The sequence below is a fragment of the Oryctolagus cuniculus genome, chromosome 1 (assembly GCF_964237555.1).
Source record: "Oryctolagus cuniculus chromosome 1, mOryCun1.1, whole genome shotgun sequence".
In the NCBI taxonomy this organism is placed as follows: domain Eukaryota; kingdom Metazoa; phylum Chordata; class Mammalia; order Lagomorpha; family Leporidae; genus Oryctolagus; species Oryctolagus cuniculus.
In genome coordinates this window covers 59715613-59743423 of record NC_091432.1, presented here as the reverse complement: position 1 = coordinate 59743423, position 27811 = coordinate 59715613, and the positions used below count along the sequence as shown (strand labels likewise).

The 27811-nt window shown below is 39.7% G+C and overlaps 3 protein-coding genes across 3 annotated transcripts; all 3 read right to left on the bottom strand.

Annotated features, from left to right (window-relative positions):
* Positions 1-207: 207 nt before the first annotated feature.
* Positions 208-1131, bottom strand: LOC138846505 (olfactory receptor 2D3-like). The gene has a single exon (XM_070062523.1). The coding sequence runs from the start codon at positions 1129-1131 to the stop codon at positions 208-210; it is 924 nt and encodes a 307-aa protein (XP_069918624.1).
* A 7416-nt stretch (positions 1132-8547) lies between these two features.
* LOC100352230 (olfactory receptor 2D3-like) lies at positions 8548-9471 on the bottom strand. Its single transcript, XM_002724178.3, has one exon. The coding sequence runs from the start codon at positions 9469-9471 to the stop codon at positions 8548-8550; it is 924 nt and encodes a 307-aa protein (XP_002724224.3).
* Positions 9472-26446: 16975 nt separating this feature from the next.
* LOC100339876 (olfactory receptor 6B9) lies at positions 26447-27403 on the bottom strand. The gene has a single exon (XM_002708582.2). The coding sequence runs from the start codon at positions 27401-27403 to the stop codon at positions 26447-26449; it is 957 nt and encodes a 318-aa protein (XP_002708628.1).
* Positions 27404-27811: the final 408 nt, after the last annotated feature.

Sequence of the window (27811 nt, the reverse complement as noted above, 5' to 3'; positions counted from 1 at the left end):
CTTTTTCCTTTAAATTAAATTAGTGTCTTTCCTGTGTCTACTGAGGTGCCTGGCTGTTAAATCAGAGGAAATGATCTGAGAAGACTATAAGAAAATAGAAGAACCAAAATTGGAGAGATGGAAAAAAAAAAGAACAATTTACAAGACAACCATCTCTCTCCACGGATCCCTACTGGTCATCATGGAGATCACCACCTTCAAAGCCTGCTACTTTGCAATTATTCTGTAGAAGGCCCTCTTGACATCTTTGTTCCTCAAACTGTAAATGATGGGGTTCAGCATGGGTGTCACTGCCGAGTAGAACACAGAGATCATCTTATCCCTCTCATTCATTATCTTGGAGTTGGGCCTCATGTAGGCAAATATTGCTGATCCATAGAACAGAACAACAACAACGAGATGGGAACCACAGGTGGAAAAAGCTTTGAGCCTCCCCTCCCCAGACTGCATCTGGATTATGGTGGAGATGATATTCCAGTAAGAGATGAGGATGAGGGAGACAGGAGCTAAGAGGATCACCACACCCATGGCAAAGATGGCCATTTCTGTGCTGTAGGTGTCTGCTGAAGCCAGCTTCAGAAGGGCAGGAGGCTCACAGAAAAAATGGTTAATGATATTCTTCCCTCTGTAAGGCAGACGCAGTGTGAATGTGGTGTCCACCAGGGACACAAAGGCCCCACTGACCCAGGACCCTGCAGCCAGCTGGACACACACCCAGTGTGTCATGATGCTGGAGTAGTGCAGGGGCTTGCAGACAGCCACGTACCTGTCATAGGACATCACTGCCAGCAGTGCACACTCTGTGCACCCAGCCAGGAGCAAAACGAGTATCTGTGTGGAGCACCCAGCGAAGGAAATGGTTTTCCTTTTCACCAGGAGGTGGACTAGCACCTGGGGCACTGTGGTAGTCGAAAAGCAGAGATCAGCAAAGGACAGGTTTCTCAGGAAAAAGTACATAGGTGTGTGGAGTCTGGAGTCGATGTGAAGGAGCGTGAGGATCAGCAGGTTTCCCAGCACGGTCAGCAGGTAGATGCTCAGAAAGAGGAAGAAGAGCAGCACTTGTGTCTCTGGATCCTGGGAAAGGCCCAGGAGGACAAATTCAGTCACGGAGGACTGGTTCTCCTCTCCCATGGGTGTTTATTTCTGCCTATTGGTTGCCAGCAATAAATGAAACACAGTCATCAGTTACATAAAATATCTGAGTAACTTAGTTATTGTATTTGTTAACAGGTACCCCGAATTGGCTTATTCTCTCTCTTTATGCTTCAATTTGTTAAAAGACTTTGCTTTTTAATTTTTGTTTTGTTTAGTTTTTTGCTCATAGTTCTGAGAATTGAAAGCCATTTCTGATTTTCTCTTCCTCAAATGTCTTAGTAGCACCAGTAGGGGAGAAATCATGCTGAGAATGCTACACACCAGAGCTTTGGATGGGCCACCCAGTGTTTCCACTCTGCAGATGCTGATAGTGCTGTTGTTGTGCACTTCCTATGTACTAGGCTTGGAAAGTGAATGATGACTAATTCTTTGTAACAGGTTTTATGCCACAAACTCTCTCTCTCTCTCTCTCTCTCTTTTTGACAGGCAGAGTTAGACAGTGAGAGAGAGAGACAGAGAGAAAGGTCTTCCTTCCATTGGTTCACCCCTCAAATGGCCACAACGCCGGCCCGCTGCACTAATCTGAAGCTAGGAGCCAGCTGCTTCTTTCTGGTCTCCCACGCAGGTGCAGGGCCCAAGCACTTGGGCCATCCTCCACTGCCTTCCCGGGCCACAGCAGAGAGCTGGACTGGAAGAGGAGCAACTGGGACAGAACAGGCACTCCAACCGGGCCTAGAACCCCTGGGTGCTGGCGATGCAGGCAGAGGATTAGCCTAGTTAGCCGCTGCGCCAGCCTGCCACAACTCTCTGATAACATTTCTGAAGGCTGATTTTTTGCATTATATTTCCAATTATTCCTACAGATATTCTTTGATCAAAAATGGAGAGCCCCAGCAAAGGAAGTTGTAGCAGTATGTCATTCTATTCCTTGTCCAAATTCTTTATTTTCATATGAAGAAGGCATAAAAGTAAAGATGATTAAATCTTCAGAAAGCTGGAGAAGAAATGGGGAGATGTAGATCAGAAGATACAAATAGTGATGTATAGGATGGATGAGTCTAGCAATCTAATATATAAACTGAAGACTACGGGTAGTAAAAGTGTACTCCATTTGGGATTCATGCTAAATGGGTAAATTTTGGTTGCCCTTGATGCACACCAAAAGGATAAATTTTTAAGATGCTGGATTTGCTAATTTGCTTCATTATAGTAACCTATTTTAAAATTTATACGCATCTGATAACACCATGCATATACTACCAAAATACATAGTAAAGTTGATGTTTTACATTTCAGCTCTTTATTAAATTAGGTAAACAGTTTATTTTTCTCTCATTTATCTATCCAAAGTATGAATGTTAAAAGCTTTCCTTAACTTGTACAAAAACTGACAAAACAGTTGGAAAGGAAATGCTAACAAATGTAACACCTTGAAAATATCAGACTTCCATTTTAGTGGATGCCAACTCAAACAAAACTAAAAATATAAGAAAAATCCGGAGATGTATGAATACTTGCAAAGCACTTAACAGAATTTTTTATTATTTTTGATATATCAAGACCTCTTAAAAATCAAAGAAAAAAGATGCACAATCATTAGAAAATTATGCAAATAACTTAAGTATCTGAATTTAAATCCACTAAAAATAGGCAAATAGAAAAACAAACATAAAATAAACAAATGCACATCTAATGAAAAACCAAATATCATATTTTCTCTTCTGTGTAGAATTTAAATGGATATAATATACTTTCAAGATTGATGATGTAGCAGGATGATTATGCTATGTTATTAAGTGAATAAAGTGATCAGACTTATATACGATGTATCATTTTAATATTTTAAGTGGAGCACGGGTGGAAGTATGTTTGTATATATGTCTGTAGCTGTGACATTTGCTTATTTGTAGGCATCTCTCCTGCAAGGGGAGCTCACTGATCCTGGACTGCTTACAGGAGCTCTGAACCTGTACTGCAGGATTTCAATATTGGCTTCCTTGCTTGGTGTGTGATGAACAGCAAATCACTGTGCTTAGCTATCTTTAAACATATAATGGTAACAAAAATAATACAACTAATATAGTGTATGTGTAAAGATTAACTAAAATATGTTATTTTGAAAGTTTAAGACAGTAAACAAGTCTATTTCATGATATTATTTAACATCTCATTACACTGATGAAAACATAATCTAGAAGCAAGTGAAAAATTAGAAAAACCCTGGTTAAGAACAAAGCAAAGCAGCACATGGGTGCTGTGTTTGATTTAGGAAAATGATTGTTCTAATTAATTTTTATCATTCATATACTTTTGTTGTTAAACCTGTAGGATTGGATGTGTATTGCTATGGAAACTCAAACTCAAAGCAAAATGCAACCAGAATTAGAGGCAAGGCTTGGTAGATTTAATCCAGTTATTCTTTGCTTTTTTTCTTTAAAACGTTTCCTTTAAGGAAGATTTGAACACTTATAAAAGCAGAGATGATATTACAATAAAATTGCAAGTACCTAAAAATAACACTCCCCTGTATTGCAATCAATTATTTCTATTTCCTGAAAGTTAAATCTAATAACAAAACATATTTAAAATTACTTTTTAAACTCATTTATTATTAAAACTCGGAAAGAGAAATTTAAATTATCCTTCATGTTTGAAATTAGAACATAATTTGTCCCCAAAGTTAAATTCTTTTTAATTAAGATAACCATATGCAAGAATTTTGAGGAAAACTATTATTGAGCCACAGTAGAATAGCCTGTATACATGGGTAGTCCATCCATTGAAAATAAGTTGGTGGTAATGATTACAGGAAGTGAGAGTCTAGTGTAAACAATGCAAATGATTGACAGACTTTTTTTTTTTGTCTGTGTGTATTGTTTGATGATTTTACAGTTCAGCCCAGATTTTTTAAGTAAAAAATTAAAATCATTTAAAAATGAATAAATATTTAAAATTAAAACGTGAAAAATAAAAATAGCATGCAGACAATATGAAAAGTTACAAGCAAAATCATATTTTAGTAGGTTAAAAACAAAGGCATACATTTGACAATATATCTTAAATACATGAACATGCACAAAATAAAAATTAAATAATTAAATAGAGAAATAACTGATACATACACAGCAGAAAAAGAATTGATATCCTTAACATGAATCAATCTCTTTCAAGTGAAATGATAAACTAATAACAACTAGACAAAATACAAACATTCAACCTCCACTCAGTTTCAGGTAATTTCAAAAAAATTCCTTTGCATTTCTTTGTGTGGTCTGTCTTCTGACAATTTACACAGTAAAATTTTTAAATATATTTGTTTTCAATAAAATAAAAGTTTTCACCTTTTATTCTGGGTCAAAAAAACGTTCTGCAATTCTCCCTAAATTTCACAGTAATTCACAAGTATGTCATGGCCCTTAGCGTTAACTATCCCTTAATCACCTAGAATTAGCATTAATCAAATACTTGTAAAGTTCTTTACTCACTTTTCAAGGTAGAGTTGATGTTATTCTTCACAATGTACAGATAAAGATATCCACTTCTTTTCAGGCAGTTGTTATTACCTTTTAATTACATTTACATGCTTTTTTTTCTGAAATTGGTTGCTGCTTCAAGGTAGTGTAACATATATCATGTCCTGCTATCACTGAATTTCAGTTACCACTTGACATATGGTAGAGGATTAATAAAAGTTAGTCGAATGAGTGAATAAATAGAATCTTGCTGACACTCCTCACCATGATGCTCTCTCCCCTGCTGCCTGTCCAGAAGAAGAGTGAATGAGAAGGTGGGTCTACCTTGGATGAAGAGACCTTAAACACCAGCTTTAGGATGGGAAAATCTTGACTTAAAACTCCCAGGAATGATCACGCTACATTTATGGACTCACCACAAGCCATGTCCCAGTGAGGTAGAATTAGCTCAGAATGACAGCACAAGAATAGGTCAGGGCTGCACACTGTTAATAAGCGTCCTCACACACAGCCTGTGTGGACATGCAGGGCTGTCTACCACAAGAAGTTCTTGACTATGACTCTGAGCTGGAGGGCTCAGAGTTCTATCTTGGTCCTGATTGCTTAGATAGACAAAAAGAAGGCCCTGAAGCGGGAGCACTGAGGGAGCAAGGGGCAGAGGGGAATCTGGCAGAGTAGCTCACAGTGCCACAGGAGAGGCAGTGCAGGGCTACAGTCCTTAGAATCACCTGGTGTTCTTGATACAGATTTAACCCTTCCTAGAGAAGGTGCAGAACAAGATTCCTGAGGAGGACCTATTCTCTCTAGAAGCCAGCTGGAAAAGAGAGAGGGCCCAACAGGGAAAGGCAAAGCCTTCCTTCCCGATGAACTATTCAAGATATCAGACTGCTTAATACGATGCCTCACCCCTGATCATCCTACCAACTCTCTACTGGGGCATTGGCATGAGGTTGGCACAGGACAGTGCATGCAATGATAGATAGATAACAGATGAAGAAGGGTGTGGGTTCTGCAGTCTGCTAATCCTTATCCAGCCAGGCAAGCTCCCCTATAGTTTGCCAAGTTTGCTGAGGGTGGGACATGATCCTGTCTGAGTCTTATTTTATCCCATCCTAAGGAGCACAATTTTGTTAGCAAACACAAACCCAAATTCACCCTCCTAGAAACCAGCATGGAGGTTTTTCCTGAAGGAAATCTACAAACCTGAGATCCTAAGATTTGTTATAATCAAGGCATTCCCCAGAGCAATCCATGTTGTTAACTTTTTTCTAGAGTAACAGATACCCTTGGGTAAATTTAAATTTAAATCTAAAACTGAAATGCCTGGCCTATCTCATGCCAGGTACTGCACTAAAATTTCTCCAAACACCATGTGGAACTCTGAAAACCCAAATTTTTTCTGGATTTTTAAAGTGGATATTTTAATTAAAAGGATAATGTAAAATGCAGATGATATAAACAGCCCTTCCTCAGTATCTCTGGGGTGTTTAAGTACCTCCACACATACAAAAATTCATGGATGCTCTAGTCACTTGTTTGAACGGATATGGCATTTGTGTGTATAACCTACACCATCATTTCATATATTTAAGTCATCACATTATTTTAGTACCTTTAAAAGTGCATATATTTCCAATAAAATGCAATTAGTAAAGTATTTTCATCCTGTACTTGGATGAAACTGCAGTTGCAGAACCCTAGAGTAGCAAGGGCCAGTGATGTTCTTCATCATCTGATGATGCCCTCTAATCTATGAATGACCAAAGGATTAGAAACCTAGTCTGCATTTATACTCAAAATGCTCCACATGTCATCTAATATGGTAAGAAACACACCTGAGATTCATTGAGCCTTTCCAATCATCCACATTGTCGCTCAGAACAAAACTTAGTAAGGATATTCTGTTCCTTTCTCCTTTTTCATCTCTATGTCCTGTTTACCCAGCTGTTGTTCTACCTCCTCTGTTCTACCTCCCATTACTTCCACTGCAGTTTAAATCCTTACTGGGGCTTCTGCAATAGGGCTCAAGTTACTGATTATTTTCTTAAGTTCATGCTTATCCCACTGCAATCTATTTTCCATACAATACTCAACATGACCTTTCAAAGCATAATATCAAGGTGATTTTACATTGCATTTAAATAAAATCCAACTTTCTTCAAGAACCTCCAAGGCTCCAATAAGTTGAATTGTGTCACCTAAAATATATATCCACCTGTTACCTCTGAATGTGACTAAATTGAAATAAATGCCTCTGCAGTTGTAATGAAGAGAAATCTCATGATGAGATCATCCTGGACTCAATGGGCTCAAAATATTATGGCATACGTTTTTATAAGAAGAAAGAAAGACACACAGACAGGGATACATCCTCAGAAGACAGCAGCAGAGATTGATACTGTTACAAGCTAAGGACCCCCAGAAGCTCCCAGGAGCTGGAAGAGTAGGGAAGCTCTCTCTTCCACAGCCTTTCAGGGGAGTGTGGTCTGAAGACGTCTTGATTGTGGGCATTTGACCTCTAAAATGATGAGAGAAAAAATTCCTGTTATGTTAACCACAGATTTTGTAGAAAAACAAAAAGACAAATGTCCCACTGATCTAGGTTCTTCCTGTTTCTGTGATATCATTCAATACCACATTCTTGTCACTCATTGGCCTCCAAACACCCCTTTCTTCCCTGTCCTGATCTCAAACACCACATTCCTATCCAAGCCACTAGACATCCTTATCTCTCTCCTGAATCTCCTCCCCCAGATTACTCTTTTATTTGTTCTTTCTTTTCTAGTCAAAGCCCAACTCTTCATTATTCTGGGATATAAGACATCCTTTAACTGTGAGATGGCCTTTCCTAACAACCAGGTAAAATTAAAACTCACTTTCCTTGCTTTTTATTTTCTCATAGCACTTACTAACATCATGTACATGCTTTGCTTATTTTTATCACCATTATCTAAAATCTAAGATTTTGTGGAATTGGGCCAACTTTCAATGGTATGCATAAAATTCCTAGGAAAAACTCAACAAATATTTAGTCAATAAATGCAATGTGTAAGTCTGTACTCAATGAATAAAAGAACTCACATAAGTTGTATTATTGAAGCCAATACTATATGGTGTTATTTATTACATAAATAACTGTGATATAATTTATGGGATAAATGAAAGAAAGTTTATTATCTTTAAAACCTGAAGAAAACATTTACTCTAAAAAACATGAGAGGTTCCCAGAACATACTAACTTCGGTAACTTATTTCTTATGTGCTATATATTGGTCTAAGTCTGATGCACAGTCATTGATGATCTGGTGTCTAGCATGCAATTGAGATTTTCATTTACTCTGTTGATTCCAACTGTTTCCTATTGGTAGTCAGTTACACAATTTTATGTATGCAAGGTGATTAATGACCAGGTTTTCATTAATAATTTCAATTATATGATACATCTTTCCTATTGCACGTTTGAAAGTTCATTTATGCATGATAATTCTCTTCACCATTCCCTATGCTGAGACCATTTTGAGACCCTTTATGAAATCATGCTCATCTAAAAGCTGTTTCACATTCTCAACTTTTACTTTTTTTGTTGTTGTTGTTGACAGGCAGAGTTAGACAGTGAGAGAGGGAGACAGAGAGAAAGGTCTTCCTTCTGTTGGTTCACCCTCCAAATGGCTGCTATGGTCCGCGCTGCACCAATCTGAAGCCAGGAGCCAAGTGCTTCCTCCTGATCTCTTGTGAGGGTGCAGGGCCCAAGCACTTGGGCCATCCTCCACTGCCTACCTGGGCCACAGCAGATAGCTGGATTGGAAGAGGAGCAACCGGGACAGAACTGACGCCCCAACTGGGACTAGAACCCAGGGTGCCGGCACCGCAGGCGAAGGATTAGCCTAGTGAGACGTGGTGCCAGCCCTCAGCTTTTCCTAATGAGAGGGTGCCATCCTCTTGATTATATACAAATAAAATTATCCCTCTCTCTGTGAGGCTATCTTCTAAATAGTTTCCTACATGCCTCTTTCACATCTTTATTCCTCAGGCTATAAATGAATGGGTTCAGCATGGGTGTTATCACCGAGTAGAACACTGAGATCACCTTGTCCCCCTGATTCATTTTCTTCGCATTGGGCTGCATGTAGGTAAATATTGTTGACCCATAGAAGAAGACAACTACAATGAAATGGGAACCACAGGTAGAGAAGACTTTGAGCCTCCCCTCTCCTGACTGTATTTGAATCACAGTGGAAATGATATTCCAGTAGGAGAAAAGGATGAGAGACACAGGACCTAGGATGATTAACACACCCATTGCAAAGATGACCATTTCAGCCTTGTAAGTTTCTTCTGAAGCTAATTTCAAGAGTGCAGGAGGCTCACAAAAATAATGATTAATTACATTAAGTCCCTGATAGGGAAGGCATAAAGTGAATGTGGTATCTACCAAAGACACAAACACTCCACTAGCCCAGGCCCCCATGACCAGCAGAACACAAACCCTCTGGGTCATAATGGTGGTGTAGTGCAGGGGCTTGCAGACGGCCACATACCGATCATAAGACATCACCGCAAGGAGTGAACTCTCTGTGCATCCCATTATTAGGAAAGAAAACATCTGAATGGAGCACCCAGTAAAGGAAATGATCTTTCTCGTGGCCAGAAAGTGGAATAACATCTGGGGAACGATAGTTGTGGAGAAACAGAGATCAGTAAATGACAGATTTTTAAGGAAGAAGTACATTGGTGTATGAAGTCGAGAGTCAGCATAAATTAGGAGTATGATAAGCAGATTCCCAGACACGGTCAGCAGGTAGACAATAAGAAACAACACGAACAGTACGATCTGGGTCCGATGATCTGAAGATAGGCCCAGCAAGATGAATTCAGTCAGATAGGTTTGGTTCTCTTTGCCCATCAGTGTTTATTTCTGTCTGTAGATGAACAGAAAGAGATCAATCAAAAGTTGACTATGTTGGAGCTCCAAATCTGGAAATCCAGGTTCTCATTGGATGATTAGATGTATGTGTTTTTAGGAATTCTTATAAAAACTTAACACACTTGATTTTTTTCTAATTTTTCCATTCCTATATTTCTTCTGAAGCCTTTTGGTTGGCAGATACACCCAAACTAGAATGATGCCTTCTTGGTAATCTTTGCTGGAAGAATCCTATCATCCACAGAACGATTGTTGACCAATTTTGTGGATAATGCCAAGAAATATCTTCATATAAAATTATATGTTGTTTGTCTGAACCAAAGATAAAGAATGCAAATATGTTATGTAGATTCCCCTATTGTTAGAAATCCCAAAGTGTATGCTGTTTTGTATTTTACTCAAATACAGCATATTTCAGCTTTAACTTCATCATTTTTGCTTCCAGTGGATTCTATATCATCCTCCAAGAAAGAAAGAAAATTCTAAGATGCTGTTTTCAATTATGTTGCAGTTCAAAGTCCTGGTCCTTCCCTAACTTCAACAGAGAAATAGCCATTGTGGTGAAGATGGTGTTAGAGTAGGGCAAGAAGGGACCTCATTGTCATGGAGCCAACATAGTTTAAAAAACAGTGCAGACTTAAGCATCCCAGTGCAGTGTGGGAGCCCTTCATGGAGACCATGTGAAGCCATATTTGTTTGCATTTTTGTAAGTTTCATATGGCATAACAGTGTTTGTTCTAATTCCTTCTGTCGTTTGATTTACAGTCCAATCAGTTACTGTGTGCATCAGTAGTAAATCAGGCACTGATCCAGTGCTCTGAAGCCAGGCATGGAATACTTATCCAGGTCTACACTCTACTGTATGTCCATAGCAAAGAATAGGATGACTGGGTCCAAACTAATTCACAAGTTTGTGAGGAACGTAAGGGAAAGCACGCATATTTGGACTCAACAATGTAGCATGCTATCCCTAAGAAGGAGTAAAGTAATAGTCAGGAGCTTTGCCCATTGGAATGAATGATGAAAGAAGTGTAAGAGTAGAAAGTCAGCCCTCCTGTCTCAAGATTTAAAAAGTCAATGACAAAAATCCTTACTGAAGGGTTTGTTTTCACAATAAGACTCCATGTCTATCTGGGAGTAGAGGAGAAGTATGAACATAATTGTCGTAGCTGGATCATTGGCTCATGAACAATCAGGAGTGACTTGACGTTAAGACCACAGGGAGACAGTAAGTATTTTCGTCCATATTGGATTTAAATTCTGTTCAGCCTGAACTTGCAAGAGGATCAATTGTCTTTGATAGGCCATGAAGGAAGAGACAGAGAATATTTTGAGGGACTGGTAAAATCAAATAAGCAAGGCCCTCTCTTTAGCTACAGTGTAAGCAGATAACACAAAACGATTAGCGATAATGTCTGTGACATCATGAACTAAAAATCTCTCTTGTAAGTCAGTGCTTTTGATAATGTCCCTCTGAAACCAGAAGTAGAACATGTTCATGTGTAATGAAATAGAACTAGTGGGTTACATTAATGTTTATTAAAATCTAATAAGGAAATAAAATACTGTATCTTACTATAGCATAGTCATAGTGTGCAGAAAATATTTGTTTTAATATAAATGTGTTTGTGTGTACTATTTACAATGTAAATCTGTTCCTTATTAAGGATCATCATTAAACTTTAGAAAAAAATACTGTTACAAGAAAAGTTCTTAAGGACACTGTAAAATAAGCTATTGCTAATTTCATTTTCCTACAATTTTCAAAGTTTTAATAATTCACTGTCTTACTATGTACATTTTTATTAAATTATTAAGTGAAATATGTATTTTCATGTGTACAATTTGGTCGATGGGTAAATGTAAATAACAATATGGTTTTCAAAAGTATTCAATAAGTATACACAAATATTTGTTTATAAGCCTCTTTTTGACTTTTAATTAGATACTTAATTGAGAGGCAGACAGAGTCACAGAGTACCTAACTGTTGCCTGTAACGGGCAGAAGCAAGGAAATCAATCCGTGTCTCCCACGGGAGTGACAGAAAGCCATGTCATGCTGCCTCCCAGGGTGTGTGGGCACCAATGGAGAGCTGGAATGTTTGGATCTCAGTTTTTTCGTTTTTTGTGTGTGTGCGTGGGGTGGTGTTTAATGATCTTACTTACTCCACAATTATACATTTCCTGGAATGCGCTACATTTTCATGAAATGATCTCACATTGATTGAATTAGTGAATGATTGATTTAAATCATGTAGGAATGAGTGGACTTTTCTTCATACATGGGTGCTGTCACACACATGCACTCAAAAATTCTTGGGCACTACTCATCTTGTCTAAATCAGAGCATGCCTTTGAGGGACAGAGCTGTGGTGGTTCCCTAGGTGAACTCCTTTGAAAGGAGAAAACATTAATAAGGAGAAACACAAGTTATATCACGTGGGCTGCTCATGCAGATAAGAGGGAATCATTGGCAGTTGCCCTTCTTCCAGCAGATATGAGGACAAACTATTTACAGTCCTGTTCTCTTTCTTATTCTTAACCTAAAAATAAAAAAGTATCAATGCCTCTGAGGACCATGGTGCTGGCCAGCATTAGTACTCACCATTCCTTGACTCCTTCCCACGTGTCAGAAAATGGGTGGCCAACTGCTGAAACTCTGTCTTGCTTCCGAGGCAGTGCCCGGTGAATCCAGCGTTTGCTTGCAAGAGACCCGTGAAAAAAATAAGAGCAGCAGAGAACGCCAGTGCTGAAAGAAATGAATGGCTAGAGGAAGGGAGATCTTGGTAGCTGAGAAGGGGAAGCCTGTTTGAGCAACAAGCATCCTTCTGATTTCCTGTGATTTCAGCACCTCAACTGTTCCCCTCTCCTGAAGAGCCCAGCAGAAAGATTTGAAGGACTGAGAATTCTAGAAAAGAAGGGGAAAACAAAAACCCCACCTCCCAAACGGACTGCAGGCTATAAAATAAGAAGCTGGCCTTCTCCTAGGATAGATGTTTTTAGTTTCAGAGGGTCTTGTTTCCTTCAGGACATTGTTACTTTTGTACTGTCTCCTCACTTGGAGGTCTGGGACCAACTCATTCTAGAGATGGAGAACTAAAGGTGTAGGAGCCTCACCCGAAGGACAGTAGAGTGAGATCCAGAGAACTACACTGTGTTTTTGAAGTTATGTACTGGGTCTTGGTCAGTCTCAATCATCCCTTGACAGTTGGCATTAACTGGGATTTGCAGTAGACTTTTGCTCTATTCTCAGCTGAGGAAAACACTCATTTTTAAGCCCCACTGCTGAACTGACCCTTTTTCTATGAGGAATTCATAAAAGCGTTAGGTCCTGAGAGGTGATGCAAACAAGACATTCTCTAGGGTTCTCTTTGGGAGCAGCTCATTTGATTACCTAGCCACATAATGAGTTGCCTTGGGACACTATGATTATTTGTAGTGATGGATTGGAATCTTGGATATCTTTAATTTCCAAACTTTTTCTAAAGAAAGAAAATAAATGTATGCTATGAGCTTCAGAAGGACCCTAGAAACCACTGACATCTGTCTGTCTCTGCTTGGCAGGAGAGCCAAGAGTATCAAGTGAACGCACCCAAGAATCTTTGCATCCTTAAACTTGAATCATTGGAAAAATGGAAGTTTTTACCTTCAGTCATATTTAGGAAAAGGAGTATAAAATTATTATTCATTTGAATATGACATGGCATTTTTTTTTGACAGGCAGAGTGGACAGCGAGAGAGAGAGACAGAGAGAAAGGTCTTCCTTTTGCCATTGGTTCACCCTCCTATGGCTGCCGCGGCCGGTGCGCTGCGGCCGGCGCACGGCGCTGATCTGATGGCAGGAGCCAGGTGCTTCTCCTGGTCTCTGACATGGCATTTTTTTAATGTTAACTGATATTAAAAAATAACAGCTTTCATCGCTTCTCAGCCTTTTGGCTAAGATCAAGTGTAAAAAATAACAGGTTTGTATTTTCTGAAACAAAAATCAAGGACTTCATTCATATTCAAGATGTTAGAAAAGATCCATAATTTGTAGGATAAGATATATTGAAATTCCTCAGTGTTGTTCTTTTCTCATCAAATTTTGCTTCTCTATATATGGAAATTCTTTTAATACTTTGCCATATTTGCTATTAAATTTTGCCCACCAACTATTATTTAATGCTAACAGTAAATTCCTGTATAAATCTTTGTAATTCTTTATGCATTTTATCAGCAAGTCCTTCCATATATCATATTGTTAGTTTTCAATTAAATTCAAATGTTTATCCTACATTATATATATTTGGTACATATTTAGCTTTTTTCTGCTTTTGACATTTTTCTTTGTCTTATTATTGTTATTTTAAATTTTTTATTAACATAGTAGTTATTCATTTTTGTGGGATACAGTAAAATGTTTCAACACATGTGTGTAACATAAACTGATCAAATCAGGCAACTAGTTTTTTCATTTATTTTTCTGTTTAAAGTTTTCCAACTCTTCCTTTCAAGTTCTTTATACAGTAGATAATAATTATTATGAATTGTAGTCACTTCCCAGTTCTATGAACTATTAGAAGGTAAAAAGGTGGAGGGGGTGTGTAGAGAGGAAAGTAGGATAATGGGTACCTCTTTGGTTCACCAATCAAGTTATTATTTATTCTGTTTTGAGATATTTCACTAGGATCTCATGTACTTTATCTATTGAAATAGAATTAATTATTATTTTAGCTTGCTTCTACTTTATTCCTTTGCTTTTTCTTTCCAAATAAAATTTTTTGAATATATTTGCTATTTATAAAGACAACATTTTGTTTCCCTTTTTGTAGAATCTGAAGTTATTTTAATTCTAATTACTTAATTTTTCAATCATTTTAGATATTTCTAAGGAATTTACAGAATTGATAAACTATTAAATGGAAGGAATAAAAAATGAAATGAAAGATCTCTGTGAGTGAGATCCCAGTGGAAAGAACAGGTCTTCAAAGAAGGAGGTACCTTTCTCTGAAGGGAGGAGAGAACCTCCACTTTGAAGATGACCTTGTCTAAACAAGATAAGAGTCGGTGAACTCAAAAGGCTTCCATAGCCTTGAAAACTCATGACTGGTGCATAGGGAGATTACTGATGCCATAGACAGGAGTGTCAATTGGTAAAGTCAACAACAGGAGTCACTGTGCACTTACTCCTCATGTAGGATCTCTGTCCTTAATGTGCTGTACATTGAGACTTAATGCTATAATGAGTACTCAAACAATATATTTCACTTTGTGCTTCTATGGGGGTGAAAACTGTTGAAATCTTTACTTAATGTATACTAAACTGATCTTCTGTAAAAAAAAGAAGAAGAAGAAGAAGAAGAAGAAGAAGAAGAAGAAGAAGAAGAAGAAGAAGAAGAAGAAATTATCAATTCCCAACTTGACTCTCACTGGGATTAAACACGACAATAGGTCTGATCTGATTTCATCATCATTTAAAAAAAAATCATCTATTATTTTTCACTTTATGTTTGTGTGGAAGCAAACTGTTGAAATCTTTACTTAATGTATGCTAAACTGATCTTCTGTATATAAAGAGAATCGAAAATGAATCCTCATGTGAATGGAAGGGGAGAGGGAGTGGGAAAGGGGAGGGATGCAGGTGGGAGAGACGATATGGGGGGGAAGCCATTGTAATCCATAAGCCGTACTTTGGAAATTTATATTCATTAAATAAAAGTTTAAAAAAAGAGTTAGAATAAAAACATTAAAAAAAAAAAAAGAAGGAGGTACCTTTCTCTGAAGGGAGGAAAGAACTTCCATTTTGACTATGACCTTGTCTAAATATTGTGGGGAGCAGCTCGGACTAGACTGTTACTGGAATTAAGACTTATTCTATGCATCTGCTCTCCCACAATATGGCGCTGGGAGAGAAGAAAACAGCTTTTACACAGCTGCCTCCAGTTCAACCAATAAACTGTAGGACTTGCTCCTGATTGGAGGAGAGCAGCGTACTCGGCGTGTGGGCAGCCGAGTTGGGATTGGCAGAGGAGGACTATAAAGGAGGAGAGAGACGGCATGCACCAGGAACATCTAAGGGGAACATCTAAGGGAACACCTGTGCAGCCCCCGAGAGAGCCGGCCGGCGGTGTGCCGCTCCCCTGAGGAAGTGGGGAATGTGGCCAGGGGGAACTGCCCTTCCACGGAGGTGGAAGGGATAGTAGCCAACCCGGGAAGAACCAGCAGCAAACCCGGGGAGGGCCGAGCAGACGAAAGAACAGCGCAGGGTTCTGTGTCGTTCCTCCATGAAGAGGGGGAGCGACATAATGGTGCCGTGACTCGGATAGGAAACCTAGGACGGATAGGAAACTTAGGAGGGAAGAAACGGGAAGAAGTGGAAAATATCGGAGAGAGAGACTAGCAAACAGCCTAGGGAAAAGCCGGACGAAAAAGGTGCCGGAAGAAGCTATTGAAAGCCTAGGCATAGACTCAGATACGGACTACAGGGGGAAGCTGGGAGAAATCTCTAAAGTCGAAAGCGAAAGTGAAAGCTAGAACAAATAGACTCGGATGTGGACTGTGGGGAGAGGCCAGGAGAAATGAGGGAGGAGTATTGTTGGAGGAAAGCTTGGGGAAACATACCGGGTAGAGAAAAATGTTAGGGAAATTGAAGCCGCGGGGGGCAGGCCAAGGCGGAGACGAAAGCCACTTTGGGATTCTCAAGTTAGCCCGGGAATAGGGGGCGAAAAGTTAAAACCAGAAGCGGAAACGTAAGCCTGGTTGGGATCCGTCTGATTAGCCCGGGGAGCAAAGGACGGGTAGCCAAATCGTGGGGCGGAGACATGAGCTGGGTTGAATTCGCCAGGCTAGCCCGGGGAACTTAGATTGAATGCTAGTGGCGGAGACGCAAGCTACGCTGTGTGACTCACGGAAGCCGCCGCGTGCAGAGAGAGCACGGGGCGTGAATAGATAGGGAACGCGGGGCTGGCGCGAGGCCGTGGTTCAGACGTGAAGGGGCGTGGAGACCGCGGAGTGTGCGCGCGAAGCCGAGCCGCGCAGAGCCGGGAGCCCGCCGGCGGGGCGAGGCGCCGGGAAGCCGCGTGGAGCCGTGAAGCTGCCGCGGGGCAAGGTGCCGAGAAGCAGCCTTGGGGCGGGCGCCGCCGGGAAGCCGCGGGGATAAGAGAAACAGAAGTTTAGAAGTAAAATGAGAGAAATAGGAATGTTGGCAGACAGAAGTAAAATGGGAGAAATAGGAATGCCCGGAGATAGAGAAATAGAGAAATAGTAAGGCCTCCCCACAATACCGCAATTAGAAGGCTTGGATTCGGTCTGCCTGATTAGGGAGGCGGTGAGCACCTGCGGGCGGCTAGCAGCTTATGCGCCGCAGGTCACCGAAGATAGGCACGAATTAACATCAGTAAGGCCTCCCCACAATACCGCAATTAGAAGGCTTGGATTCGGTCTGCCTGATTAGTGAGGCGGTGAGCACCTGCGGGTGGCTAGCAGCTTATGCGCCGCAGGTCACCGAAGACAGGCACGAATTAACATCAATAAGGCCTCCCCACAACACAGCAATGAGAGAGCTTAGATTCGGTCTGCCCGATTAGTAAGGCGGTAAGCACCAGCAGGCAGCTCGACCAGAGTATGAGCTGCAGGTCACCGAAGATAGGCACGAATCAACACCAATAGGCCTCCCCACAATATGGCAATGAGAAGGCTTGGATTCGGTCTGCCTGATTAGTAAGGCGGTAAGCACCAGCAGGCGCTCGACCAGAGTATGAGCTGCAGGTCACCGAAGACAGGCACGTATCAGCGCCTAAAAACCTCCTCACAACATGGCAAAGAGAGGACCCGGATTCGGTTTGCCTGATTGATAGGACTTGTAAGAACCTGTGGCAACTCTAGCAAGTAGAGCAGAGTGTGTGCGGCGGGACACCGAAGACAGGCGCGTATCAACGCCAAAAAATAAAAAGAAAGGGGGATCTGTGGGGAGCAGCTCGGACTAGACTGTTACTGGAATTAAGACTTATTCTATGCACCTGCTCTCCCACAATATGGCGCTGGGAGAGAAGAAAACAGCTTTTACACAGCTGCCTCCAGTTCAACCAATAAACTGTAGGACTTGCTCCTGATTGGAGGAGAGCAGCGTACTCGGCGTGTGGGCAGCCGAGTTGGGATTGGCAGAGGAGGACTATAAAGGAGGAGAGAGACAGCATGCACCAGGAACATCTAAGGGGAACATCTAAGGGAACACCTGTGCAGCCCCCGAGAGAGCCGGCCGGCGGTGTGCCGCTCCCCTGAGGAAGTGGGGAATGTGGCCAGGGGGAACTGCCCTTCCACGGAGGTGGAAGGGATAGTAGCCAACCCGGGAAGAACCAGCAGCAAACCCGGGGAGGGCCGAGCAGATGAAAGAACAGCGCAGGGTTCTGTGTCGTTCCTCCATGAAGAGGGGGAGCGACAAATATGATCAGAGTTGGTGAACTCAAAAGGCTTCCATAGCCTTGGCAACTCATGACAAGAGCCTAGGGTGATTACTGATGCCATAAACAAGAGTGTCAATTTGTTAAGTCAACAACAGGAGTCACTGTGCACTTACTCCTCATGTAGGATCTCTGTCCTTAATGTGCTGTACGTTGTGATTTAATGCTATAACTAGTACTCAAACAGTATTTTTCATTTTGTGTTTCTGTGTGGGTGCAAACTGCTGAAATCTTTACTTAATATATACTAAACTGATCTTCTGTATATAAAGATAATTGAAAATGAATCTTGATGTGAATGGAAGGGGAGAGGGAGCAGAAAAGGGGAGGGTTGTGGGTGGGAGGGAAGTTATGGGGTGGGGGGAAGCCATTGTAAACCATAGCTGTACTTTGGAAATTTATTTTCATTAAATAAAAGTTAAAAAAAAAAGAAAAAAAACTATTAAATGGAAGGAATAAATTGATAACAAAAATAAAGTCTCTGAGAATTCCAATTTGGTAGACTGTGAAAAAGCTTGTAGCATTTGTCCAGATAAAGGATAAATGGAAGAAACAGAGTGACTTGCTGTTAAGGACATATTATAGAATAATATTTTGAAAGTTGGAGACTAAGTGACTAGAAAAATGTCAAACAGACTTGAAAAACTCTGGGACTCTAACCTTGGTCTACTCTCATGACAATCACTCCTGCTTCACATTGTACCACTTCTCCATATGTAACTCTGTCTGCCACAGGTGAGTTTCTATAAGGCAAGCTTGTGTTATGAGGCTGAAGAAGAAAATTAGTAAAAGTATTTTTTTCTATCTTGAAAGTAGAATAATAATCATTGTCAACAGAGACCTAAAATTTAAAATAATGCATAAAATCAATGTTAGTATAATGGAGTCACTTTTGTGTTTATATATTGTTTTTAGAAAAAAGCTGATTATTTATATTACAGAAATTAACTAAGTTTTCCCTTGAAGACTTTTGTTGTATATCCAGAGTCAGGAGAATCTTATTTGTCTTGATCAAGACATAATCCATAAATAACACATGAAGGAAAAATGCAATACCACTTTCTCAGTTGTAGGACAGAAAATCAGTACCTTTCAGTTTACCACTGAGCTTGACCTTCTCCAACCAGCACAGGGCTCACAAACTAATTTAAAACTCATTTGTAACATTGGGACAATCATCTTAGCATGTCTGCAGAGAAGTGAAAAAATGCAGAAGTCTCTAAAACACCTTTAGTCTACTGCTCAAAACTACATGGAGCAAGATGAACAATCCATTCCTAATAGGCCAGAATCTGTATCATGGCCACATGGAGATGGGAAATTAACGGAAAGAATGGCCATCCTTCCCAGAGCAGTAATACCCTCAAATCTTCCCATTTGTGCTCAAGAGAAGTGAGAGAAAGGATAGACAGTTTGTACTTGCACTTTCTGGAACATAATTAATCTTGTTCACTAGTAAATGCACGTCAAGTACATGCCAGTATTATTACCTATAATATTATCACACTTTTTTTTGTCTTCTTAATCCTGTGGGAAAATAAAAATATATATGTGACAGGTTAGGGGATTTAAGAGTACTTCAATGACATTTCTTCATATATGGGTATATTTCACAATGTTCATGGAAAGACAGAATTAAAAGATAAGCTTATTTTGGTTAAAAATTTTGAAATTCAAGCATATTCTTTTCAGAATATGCATTTTCTATTAACTTTGAGAAACTTTGTACTGTACAGAAATCACACAGAGAAGAAATAATGACTCATTCTGAATAAAGATTTAAATTTGAAAATCCTTGCTAACTTCTCATAGTTTGTACCATAGAAATGTAATCATCATAATAGCATTAAATTATCTCTCTTAACATCCGGAAAGCTGTTACCAAATTCTACCATATATATCTTTTAAATAATTCTGAATCCATTTAGTTTTATTTATTTATTTATTTTTTGACAGGCAGAGTTAGACAGTGAGAGAGAGAGAGAAAGGTCTTCCTCCTGTTGGTTTACTCCCCAAAGGGGTGCTACGGCTGGCGTGCTGCGCTGATCCCAAGCCAGGAGCCAGGTGCTTCCTCCTGGTCTCCCATGCAGGAGCAGGGCCCAAGCACTTGGGCCATCCTCCACTGCACTCCAGGCCACAGCAGAAAGCTGGACTGGAAGAGGAGCAACCGGAACAGACTCCGGCGCCCCAACCGGGACTAGAACCCCCAGGTGCCAGCGCTGCAGGCGGAGGATTAGCCTAGTGAGCTGCAGCGCAGGCCTGAAATCCATTTAGTTTTGAAAGACAACAAAAATCTCCCAAACTGACTTTACAATTTTGCATTCCCACTAGCAATTAATGATGATCGCCATTATTTCACATACTCGCCAACCTTTGGTGTTTCCATGTTTTGGATTTTGGCCATTCCGGAAGGTATGTTGTGATACTTCATTGTTTTAATTTGTAAATCTCTAATGATGTATGATATTGGGGATATTTTCATATCCCTAATAGCCATCTGTTTAACTTCTTTGGAGAAGTGTCTTTCAGTTCTGTGATTCGTTTTAAAATCAGCTTGTACCTTTTCTTAATGTTGAGTTTTAAGATGCTTTCTAATATATTTTGGATAACAGTCTTTGAGACATATTTCTAAAAATATTTTCCCTTAATTTGGGCATGCTTTCTCAATCTCTTGAAAATATCTGTCACAGAGGTTACTTTTTGCAGCTTTAATGAAATCTAGCTTGCCAAGTCTTCCCTTCATGGACCTTGGCTTTGGTGCTGAATCTAAGAAGTCCTCTCCCTACACAAGGCAACCTAGATTTTCTCCTTCATTATCTTCAGGATTTTTATAGTATTTCAACTTATATTTATGTTCATAATTGATTTGAGCTAGTTTTCATGAAAGTTGTAAGGTTTATGCCTATGTTAATCATTTTTTGCATTTTAAAGATTCATTTATTTATTTGACAGAGTTACACAGAAAGAGGAAGAGATACAGATAGACAGACAGACAGAGGGATTTTCCATCCACTGATTCACTTCCCAAACAGCTGAAACAGTTGAGGCTGGGCCATGCCAAAACCAAGAGTCAGGCATTTCATCCAGTTCTCCCACGTGGGTGAAGGGGCCCAAACACTTGGGCCATCTTCTGTTGCTTTCTCTGGCACTTTAGCAGGGAGCTGGACAGGAAGTTGATCTACCGAGTCTCAAACTGGTGCATATTTGGGATGCCTGTGTCACAAGAAGTACCTTTACTTGCAGTGGTACAACACTGGCCCGTATTTTTTGCATGTTTATTGTTAGTATTTACAGGACTTTTAAAAAGAAACTATCTTTTCTCTATTGCATTGATATTCTCCTCTGTCAAAGACCAGTTAATTATATATATTTTTACAAGGTTTATTTATTTATTTGAAAGAGAGAAATACAAAGCAACAGAGAGAGACAACGATGATCTTTTATCTGCTGACTCACTCCAGAAGTGTAAACAAGGGCCTGGGGCCTGGGCCAGGCCAAGGTCATGGATCAAGAGCTTGGGCAAGGGACCCAAACAACTTGAGCCATCTTCCACTGCTTTCCCAGGAACATTAGCAGAGAGCTGAATCGGAAGTGCAGCATCCAGTACTTGAACTGGTGCCCATGTGGGATGCCAATGTTGCAGTCCTAGTCTTAACCTGCTATGCCACAGTGCTGGCCCCATTTGATTATATTTTAAGTGGGTATATTTCTGAGCTGTTAATTTTATACCATTGATAGACTTTCTATTATTTAACCAAATGCTACAATATCTTGATTACTATACTATAGTTTCTTTTTTAAAGGATTTATTTATTTATTTATTTATTTGAGAGGCAGAGTTACAGATAGAGAAGGAGAGACAAAGAGATGTCTTCCATTCACTGGTTCACTCCCCAAATGGTAAGCAACAGCTGGAGGTGGGTTGATCCAAATCCAGGAGACAGTAGTTTCTTCTGAACACCCATGTGGGTGCAGGGGCCCAAGCATTTGGGCCATCTTCTATTGCTTTCCTAAGCCATTAGCAGGGAGCTGGATTGGAAGTGGGGCAGCCAAGATTCAAACTGACACCCATATAGGATGCCAGTACTGCAGGCAGAGATGCAACCTACTACACTACAGCACTTGACCCATTATACTGTAATTTCATAGTAATGCTTGAAGTTGAGTATCATCTATACTCCAATTTTGTTCTTCCCTTGAGTTAATTATTTTGTTATTTTGAAATTACATGTAAATTTTAAAAATACTTTGTCAATTTTTTAATTGACATTTTAATTGAAACTGCATTGAGTCTATAAATCAAGCTTGGAAGAACATATACATTGACAATTTTGAGTTTTCCTATCTAGGAAAATGGACTATCACTCCATTTATTTTGTTCCTAGATTTCTTGCAACAGAGATCTTTTCCAAAATCCTTCGTGTAAATCTTACACATATTTTGTTACATTTATATCTAAGTATTTCATTTTTGGTGTGCTACATATGCTATTTGATTGCTCATAAATTCTATCTTCCACAAACTGCTAGAACACAAGCACAATTTGTCTAAATTACTTGCTACTTTGTAACAATAATGACATTTCTTCTATATTTCCAAGAATGTATCCTTCCTTAACAGATCTCCTCAGAATGATCTTTCCCATCCATAACTCCGTGAACTCATGTTCATGGACACTTCAGGGGTAATCTGAGATGACTGAGCCTTTCTCTGTAGCTCTCTGTTTCTCCTTCTGAGACCTCATCAGAGTCACCATTTAAGATCCTTTCATTGAAATAAATTTTTCTAGCATACACCTCAAAACTCTTATAAATCTCATCAATTACTCCATTACAAACCTTCATTTATATCATTAGATATTTGTTAAAGTGGTAAAACTCATTTCTCAGAACCAATTTTCTATCTCAGTCCCTACATACTTCTAACAGATGTGATCAACTGAATAGCTTATAAATAACATACATTTATTTCTAACAGTTATGGCAGCTGAGAATTCCAAAATTAAGATTAGTGTCTGGTGAAGGCCTACTTTTTGGTTCACAGATTGACTCTTCCTGCTGTACCTGCAAATGGTGGAAGGGGATAGTGACTTCTCTGGGATTTTTTCCATTAAAACATTAATCTCAATTGTGATAGTTCTACCTTCACAACCTAATCACCTTCCCAAATACATCCACCATTTATTACTATCACTTATGATTACACTTTCAATATACTACATGAAAAGAATATAAGTATCAATCCACTACATACAAAAACAGAGAGGAATCTGATGGTGGTCTAGCTCCTTCAAAAATCAAAATTTGTGTCATCCCCACCATACAAAGAATCATGCTATCTGAGAGTAAAGGTAGTATGGAATTGGTAGTGGGAAAAGGCAGTTAAAATTATCACCAGGACTGTGTAACCAGGGAAGTGACGTCAGCAAGATGGTGAACTAGGAAGTCCTAGTTCTCGTTCCTCCATAGAAACACTGATTTAATCATGACTTCTGGTCAAAAAGATCTTCATGAGGAGTCCCAAGTCCAGTTGGGAAGCTGCAGTGCCCAGATGTCACAAAATCTAGATTATTTGCATTGAAATGGGTAAGAAGAACAATTTCACCTTAGCTATGTCAACCCCTCTCTCCAAGCCAACAGAGATCAACATTAAGAGGGATCATCTTGGCTCATGACTTCTGCTTGGGAGAGAGAGAGAAGCTCATACACCTAGAATCACTGGCCTTTTAATGCAATATCCTAGGAAAAAGAGGCTGGTGACTTAGTAAATTTGTACAGGTCTACGTGTTTGGGAGAAGGCAGACAACCCTGAGACTTCTCTTCCAAGAATGAGGAAGAGGAGTGGAGTACATAACCAATATCGCATCCTTTCAGTGTTGTATCAGAGGAGAGGGGGAATATTCTATAGCTGGTATGGTTCTGCCATACTGGGAGATTACAACTTGACCCATCCCACAGGAGAAAGGGAGATGTGGAGCATACACATCTGTGTAAAAGATTTGAAAGGCTCCAAGAATCCCTAGACAGACATATTGGTGATCTTTTCTTTTCAAAACCAGTCCGTAGAGACTAAAAGAGGTACTTGTTTTTTGAAGTGCTCAAACACCGATACAAAACTACAAGAACACAAACTATTGCAGAAACTTGGCACTTGCATGTCTGTGTGGGTGCAAACTGTTGAAATCTTTACTTAGTATAGAGTTGGTCTTCTGCATATAAAGTTAATTAAAAATGAATCTTAATGAAGTATGGCATGGGAGAGGGAGTAGGAAGTGTGATGGGATGGGGGGGTGACAGGGTGGATATGGGGAGAAAGAGTCACTACATTCCTAAAGTTGTTCCTGTGAAATTTGCATTCATTAAATAAATGCTTTAAAAATAATCTTGTGAAATGTGGATAATTTTCCATTAATTACTTAACAAAAGTTTTAATTTTATAATTATTTTATTCATTTTAATTGAAAAGCAGATAGGCAAATAGAGATCGTCTATCTTTTGTTTTACTTCCCAAATGCTTACAACAACCAGGGTTTGGCTATACTGAAGCTAGGAGCTAGCAACTCAACTGGGTCTACCACATGTGTGGCAAAGATTCAACTACTTGAGCCATGACCTGGTGCCACCTTGGGAATACATTAGCCAGGAGGTAGAATCAGAAGAAGAGCTGGGACTTGAACTCAGGCACTCTGATATGAGATGGTGGCCTTCCTACTAGCATCTGTACCACTTGCCAAATGTGCATCCTTAGTTATGGTCTTGAAGCAGAAATATATATAGCAGAAATTACTCTTTTTTGACAAAAAGAATAAAAAATTCTAGGATTAAAGTAAAAAAATTATACAACTGAAGACAAAATATTTTATACTATTTTTAGTACCCTGTGAGGGCCAAGAGTCATACTGTTTTTTTTTTTTGACAAAAGAAAAAATACATATCACTAGGAACACTCAGTGTTTAGTCTAAAAGTAATGAAAACCAAGAGAATATAACATATTAAGATAATTTGGAAATTACCACAGTTTGTAAAGCACCTTAATCTATATAAAATAAAACAAAAACAAACAATAAAATAAAACAATTCCATCCGATATTATAATATAATTTACAAAATAGGAAGGACATGTAATGATAAAGTAGAAATAAAGAATACGTGGTATATAAATGAATGGCCCAATTAAAATATGACATATAGGTTCCAAAGTGATAAAGTCAAATAGTACACCTGCTATTCTTCCATTCTCAACAGACCATATTATATCAACTCCCTCATCCTAAATTCCTGCTAAGCCAGACAGACTCCATACCTTTTATACAATTTTTAATGACTAAATGAAAGCATATACTGCTCCTCAGAGTCTCACATCTACTTCTCAAAAATGAAAAGGAACACAAGTGAGAATTCAGCTATTCTGGAGAACCCAGGAAAATTCTTCATATAAATCCATGTACAATCTAAGCAAAAGCTCTTGGCCTTTTGTCAATGGCAGGGCCAGCTTTACTTGAAAAGGAATGGGCTATATTGAAAAGCCACTAGTTCTCCTATGGTCTGGCCTCCATATTTCATTCAAAAATTATATGTAGAGATTCCAACAAAGGAAAGGAATTAAAGCATGAAATTTTATATACAAATATATGTATATATATTCACACACACATATATATATACAAAGATTTCTCTCATTCATGACAATTAATACATGTTTCTACTTGATAGTGCTTATGTTAGAACCTTAAAGAAGTTTATCTCTCATTTTGTTAAATTTTAAAGATAAGTGCTGGCATCCCATATGGGCACCAGTTCACATCCTGGCCGCTCCACTTTCAATCCAGCTCTCTGCTATGGCCTGGGAAAGCAGTGGAAAATGGACCAAATCCTTGGGCCCCTGCACCTATGTGGGAGCCCTGGAGGAAGCTCTGGCTTCTGGCTTCAGATCGGCACAGCTTTGGCTGTTTTGGCCATCTGGGGAGTGAACCAGACCTATCTCTCTCTCTCTCTCTTTCTCTCTCTCTGCCTCTGCCTCTCTGTAAATTTGCCTTTCAAACAAACAAATAAATAAATCTTTAAAAAAATTTTAAAGATAAAATGAATATCATCAAGATCAATTGATTATACAAGGATTCAGCACCCTAACCACCTTGGAATCAATGAACACAGTGCACACCCATGGCATGGTCTACAGCAGAACCTCTGCGCACACTCCTGAGATAGGCGAGACAGAGACAAGTCAAAACAGAAAACTTTACCAACAAAACTAAAATCCAGGTCAATGATTTTTTTAATATTCATAAATATGAATTTAGAACTTTTCACTTACCTATGTGTGAGTTCTTTATTTCATCTACTACCTTATAAAATGGAATATTTAATTAAGGTCAGGGGAAAGGGCATTTTCTTTCATCTCTGGCTCCACATCCAAAATCATTATACCAAGTCACTATATTCACAATTGCAGACTCTGCTAATGAAGATATTTCTTGAGCTTAAGTCAAGCTATGAGCAAGAATAGCTGGGTGTCTTCAGCAAAGAGAATCTCTCAAGAAAAGGGCTTGGCCCCTTGCTATGGTTTTCCTGATGGCATCCTTGACCTCCTTGTTCCTTAGGCAATAGATGATAGGGTTAAGCATGGGAGTAAAGACTGCATATATGGCTGAGATCAATTTGTTAGAATCAAAGGAAGCAATGGCCCGAGGTCGGACGTACATGAAAATGACGGCTGTATAGAAGATGATCACCACTGTAAGGTGGGATGCACAGGTGGAGAATGCCTTCTGCTGCCCCGTGGTTGAGGGTATGTGCAGGATAGTAGAAACAATGAAGGCATAGGAAAGGACAGTGGCTGAGAGAGGAAACACTAGGATCACAATGGCTAGCACAAAGTCTACCATCTCAGCCACAAATAAATCCATGCAGGCCAGTTTGAGGATAGGTGAAACATCGCAGAAAAAATGGTTCAAGATATTATTGCCACAGAAGGCAACTCGGGAGATGAAGTACACTTTTGCCATGGAGATGGTGAAGCCACTCACCCAGGAACTGATATTTAGCTGAACACAAAACCCTGTGGTCATCATGACTGGATAGCGAAGAGGCCAACATATGGCCACATACCGGTCATAGGCCATGGCAGCCAAAAGCACACATTCAGTACAGGCAAGTGACATGAAGAAATACAGCTGGGTCATGCACCCAAGGAAGGAAATTGTATTGGGATGAAGTAGGAATCCAGCAAGCATCTTGGGGACAGTGACAGATATATACCAGGCTTCCAGAAAGGACATGGTACCCAGAAAATAGTACATTGGCTTGTGCAGGGACCTGGTTACCCATACACTGAGGATGATAACAGAATTCTCCAAGAGCACAAATATATAGGTGATGAGGAAGAGGAAGAAAAGCAGAACCTGCAGCCAAGAGGCAGTAGGGAAGCCCACTAGGATGAACTCACTAATAGCAGTGGTATTTTCCTTCCACATAGTTAGGACACTAAAGGACAAAGAATTTATTGATAATAACAACAAATGCAAAGGTGATAGCCACATTAGCAGCAAGGGGCCCTCAAGCTATAAGGACTTCAGTATTAACCTTTATCCCACTGTCATCACCTAGCCATACGTATGATTTAGGAATCAAGAGGTCCAAGGTACTCTCCAGAAAGTCAACAATCAGGACAGGACCTGAAAACAGGGCAGCCGCAGATACAAAATAGGATCATTAAGTCAGATTCAGGGCTCAGGCCCTTGGACCAGGATCAGAAAAAGGTCTTCAGGTAGTACTGGGAACAAATCCTCCCCTTGTCAGCAGATTCGAGATTTCAGAGACAACTTTAAGGTGGGAGACCATGGTGGTTGAAATAAATGCCAAGGATAGTTCAGGAGGTAGGA

Bases quoted from the DNA above. Each gene is read 5' to 3' on its own strand.
- LOC138846505 (XM_070062523.1), bottom strand. From the start codon at position 1,131: ATGGGAGAGGAGAACCAGTCCTCCGTGACTGAATTTGTCCTCCTGGGC.
- LOC100352230 (XM_002724178.3), bottom strand. From the start codon at position 9,471: ATGGGCAAAGAGAACCAAACCTATCTGACTGAATTCATCTTGCTGGGC.
- LOC100339876 (XM_002708582.2), bottom strand. From the start codon at position 27,403: ATGTGGAAGGAAAATACCACTGCTATTAGTGAGTTCATCCTAGTGGGC.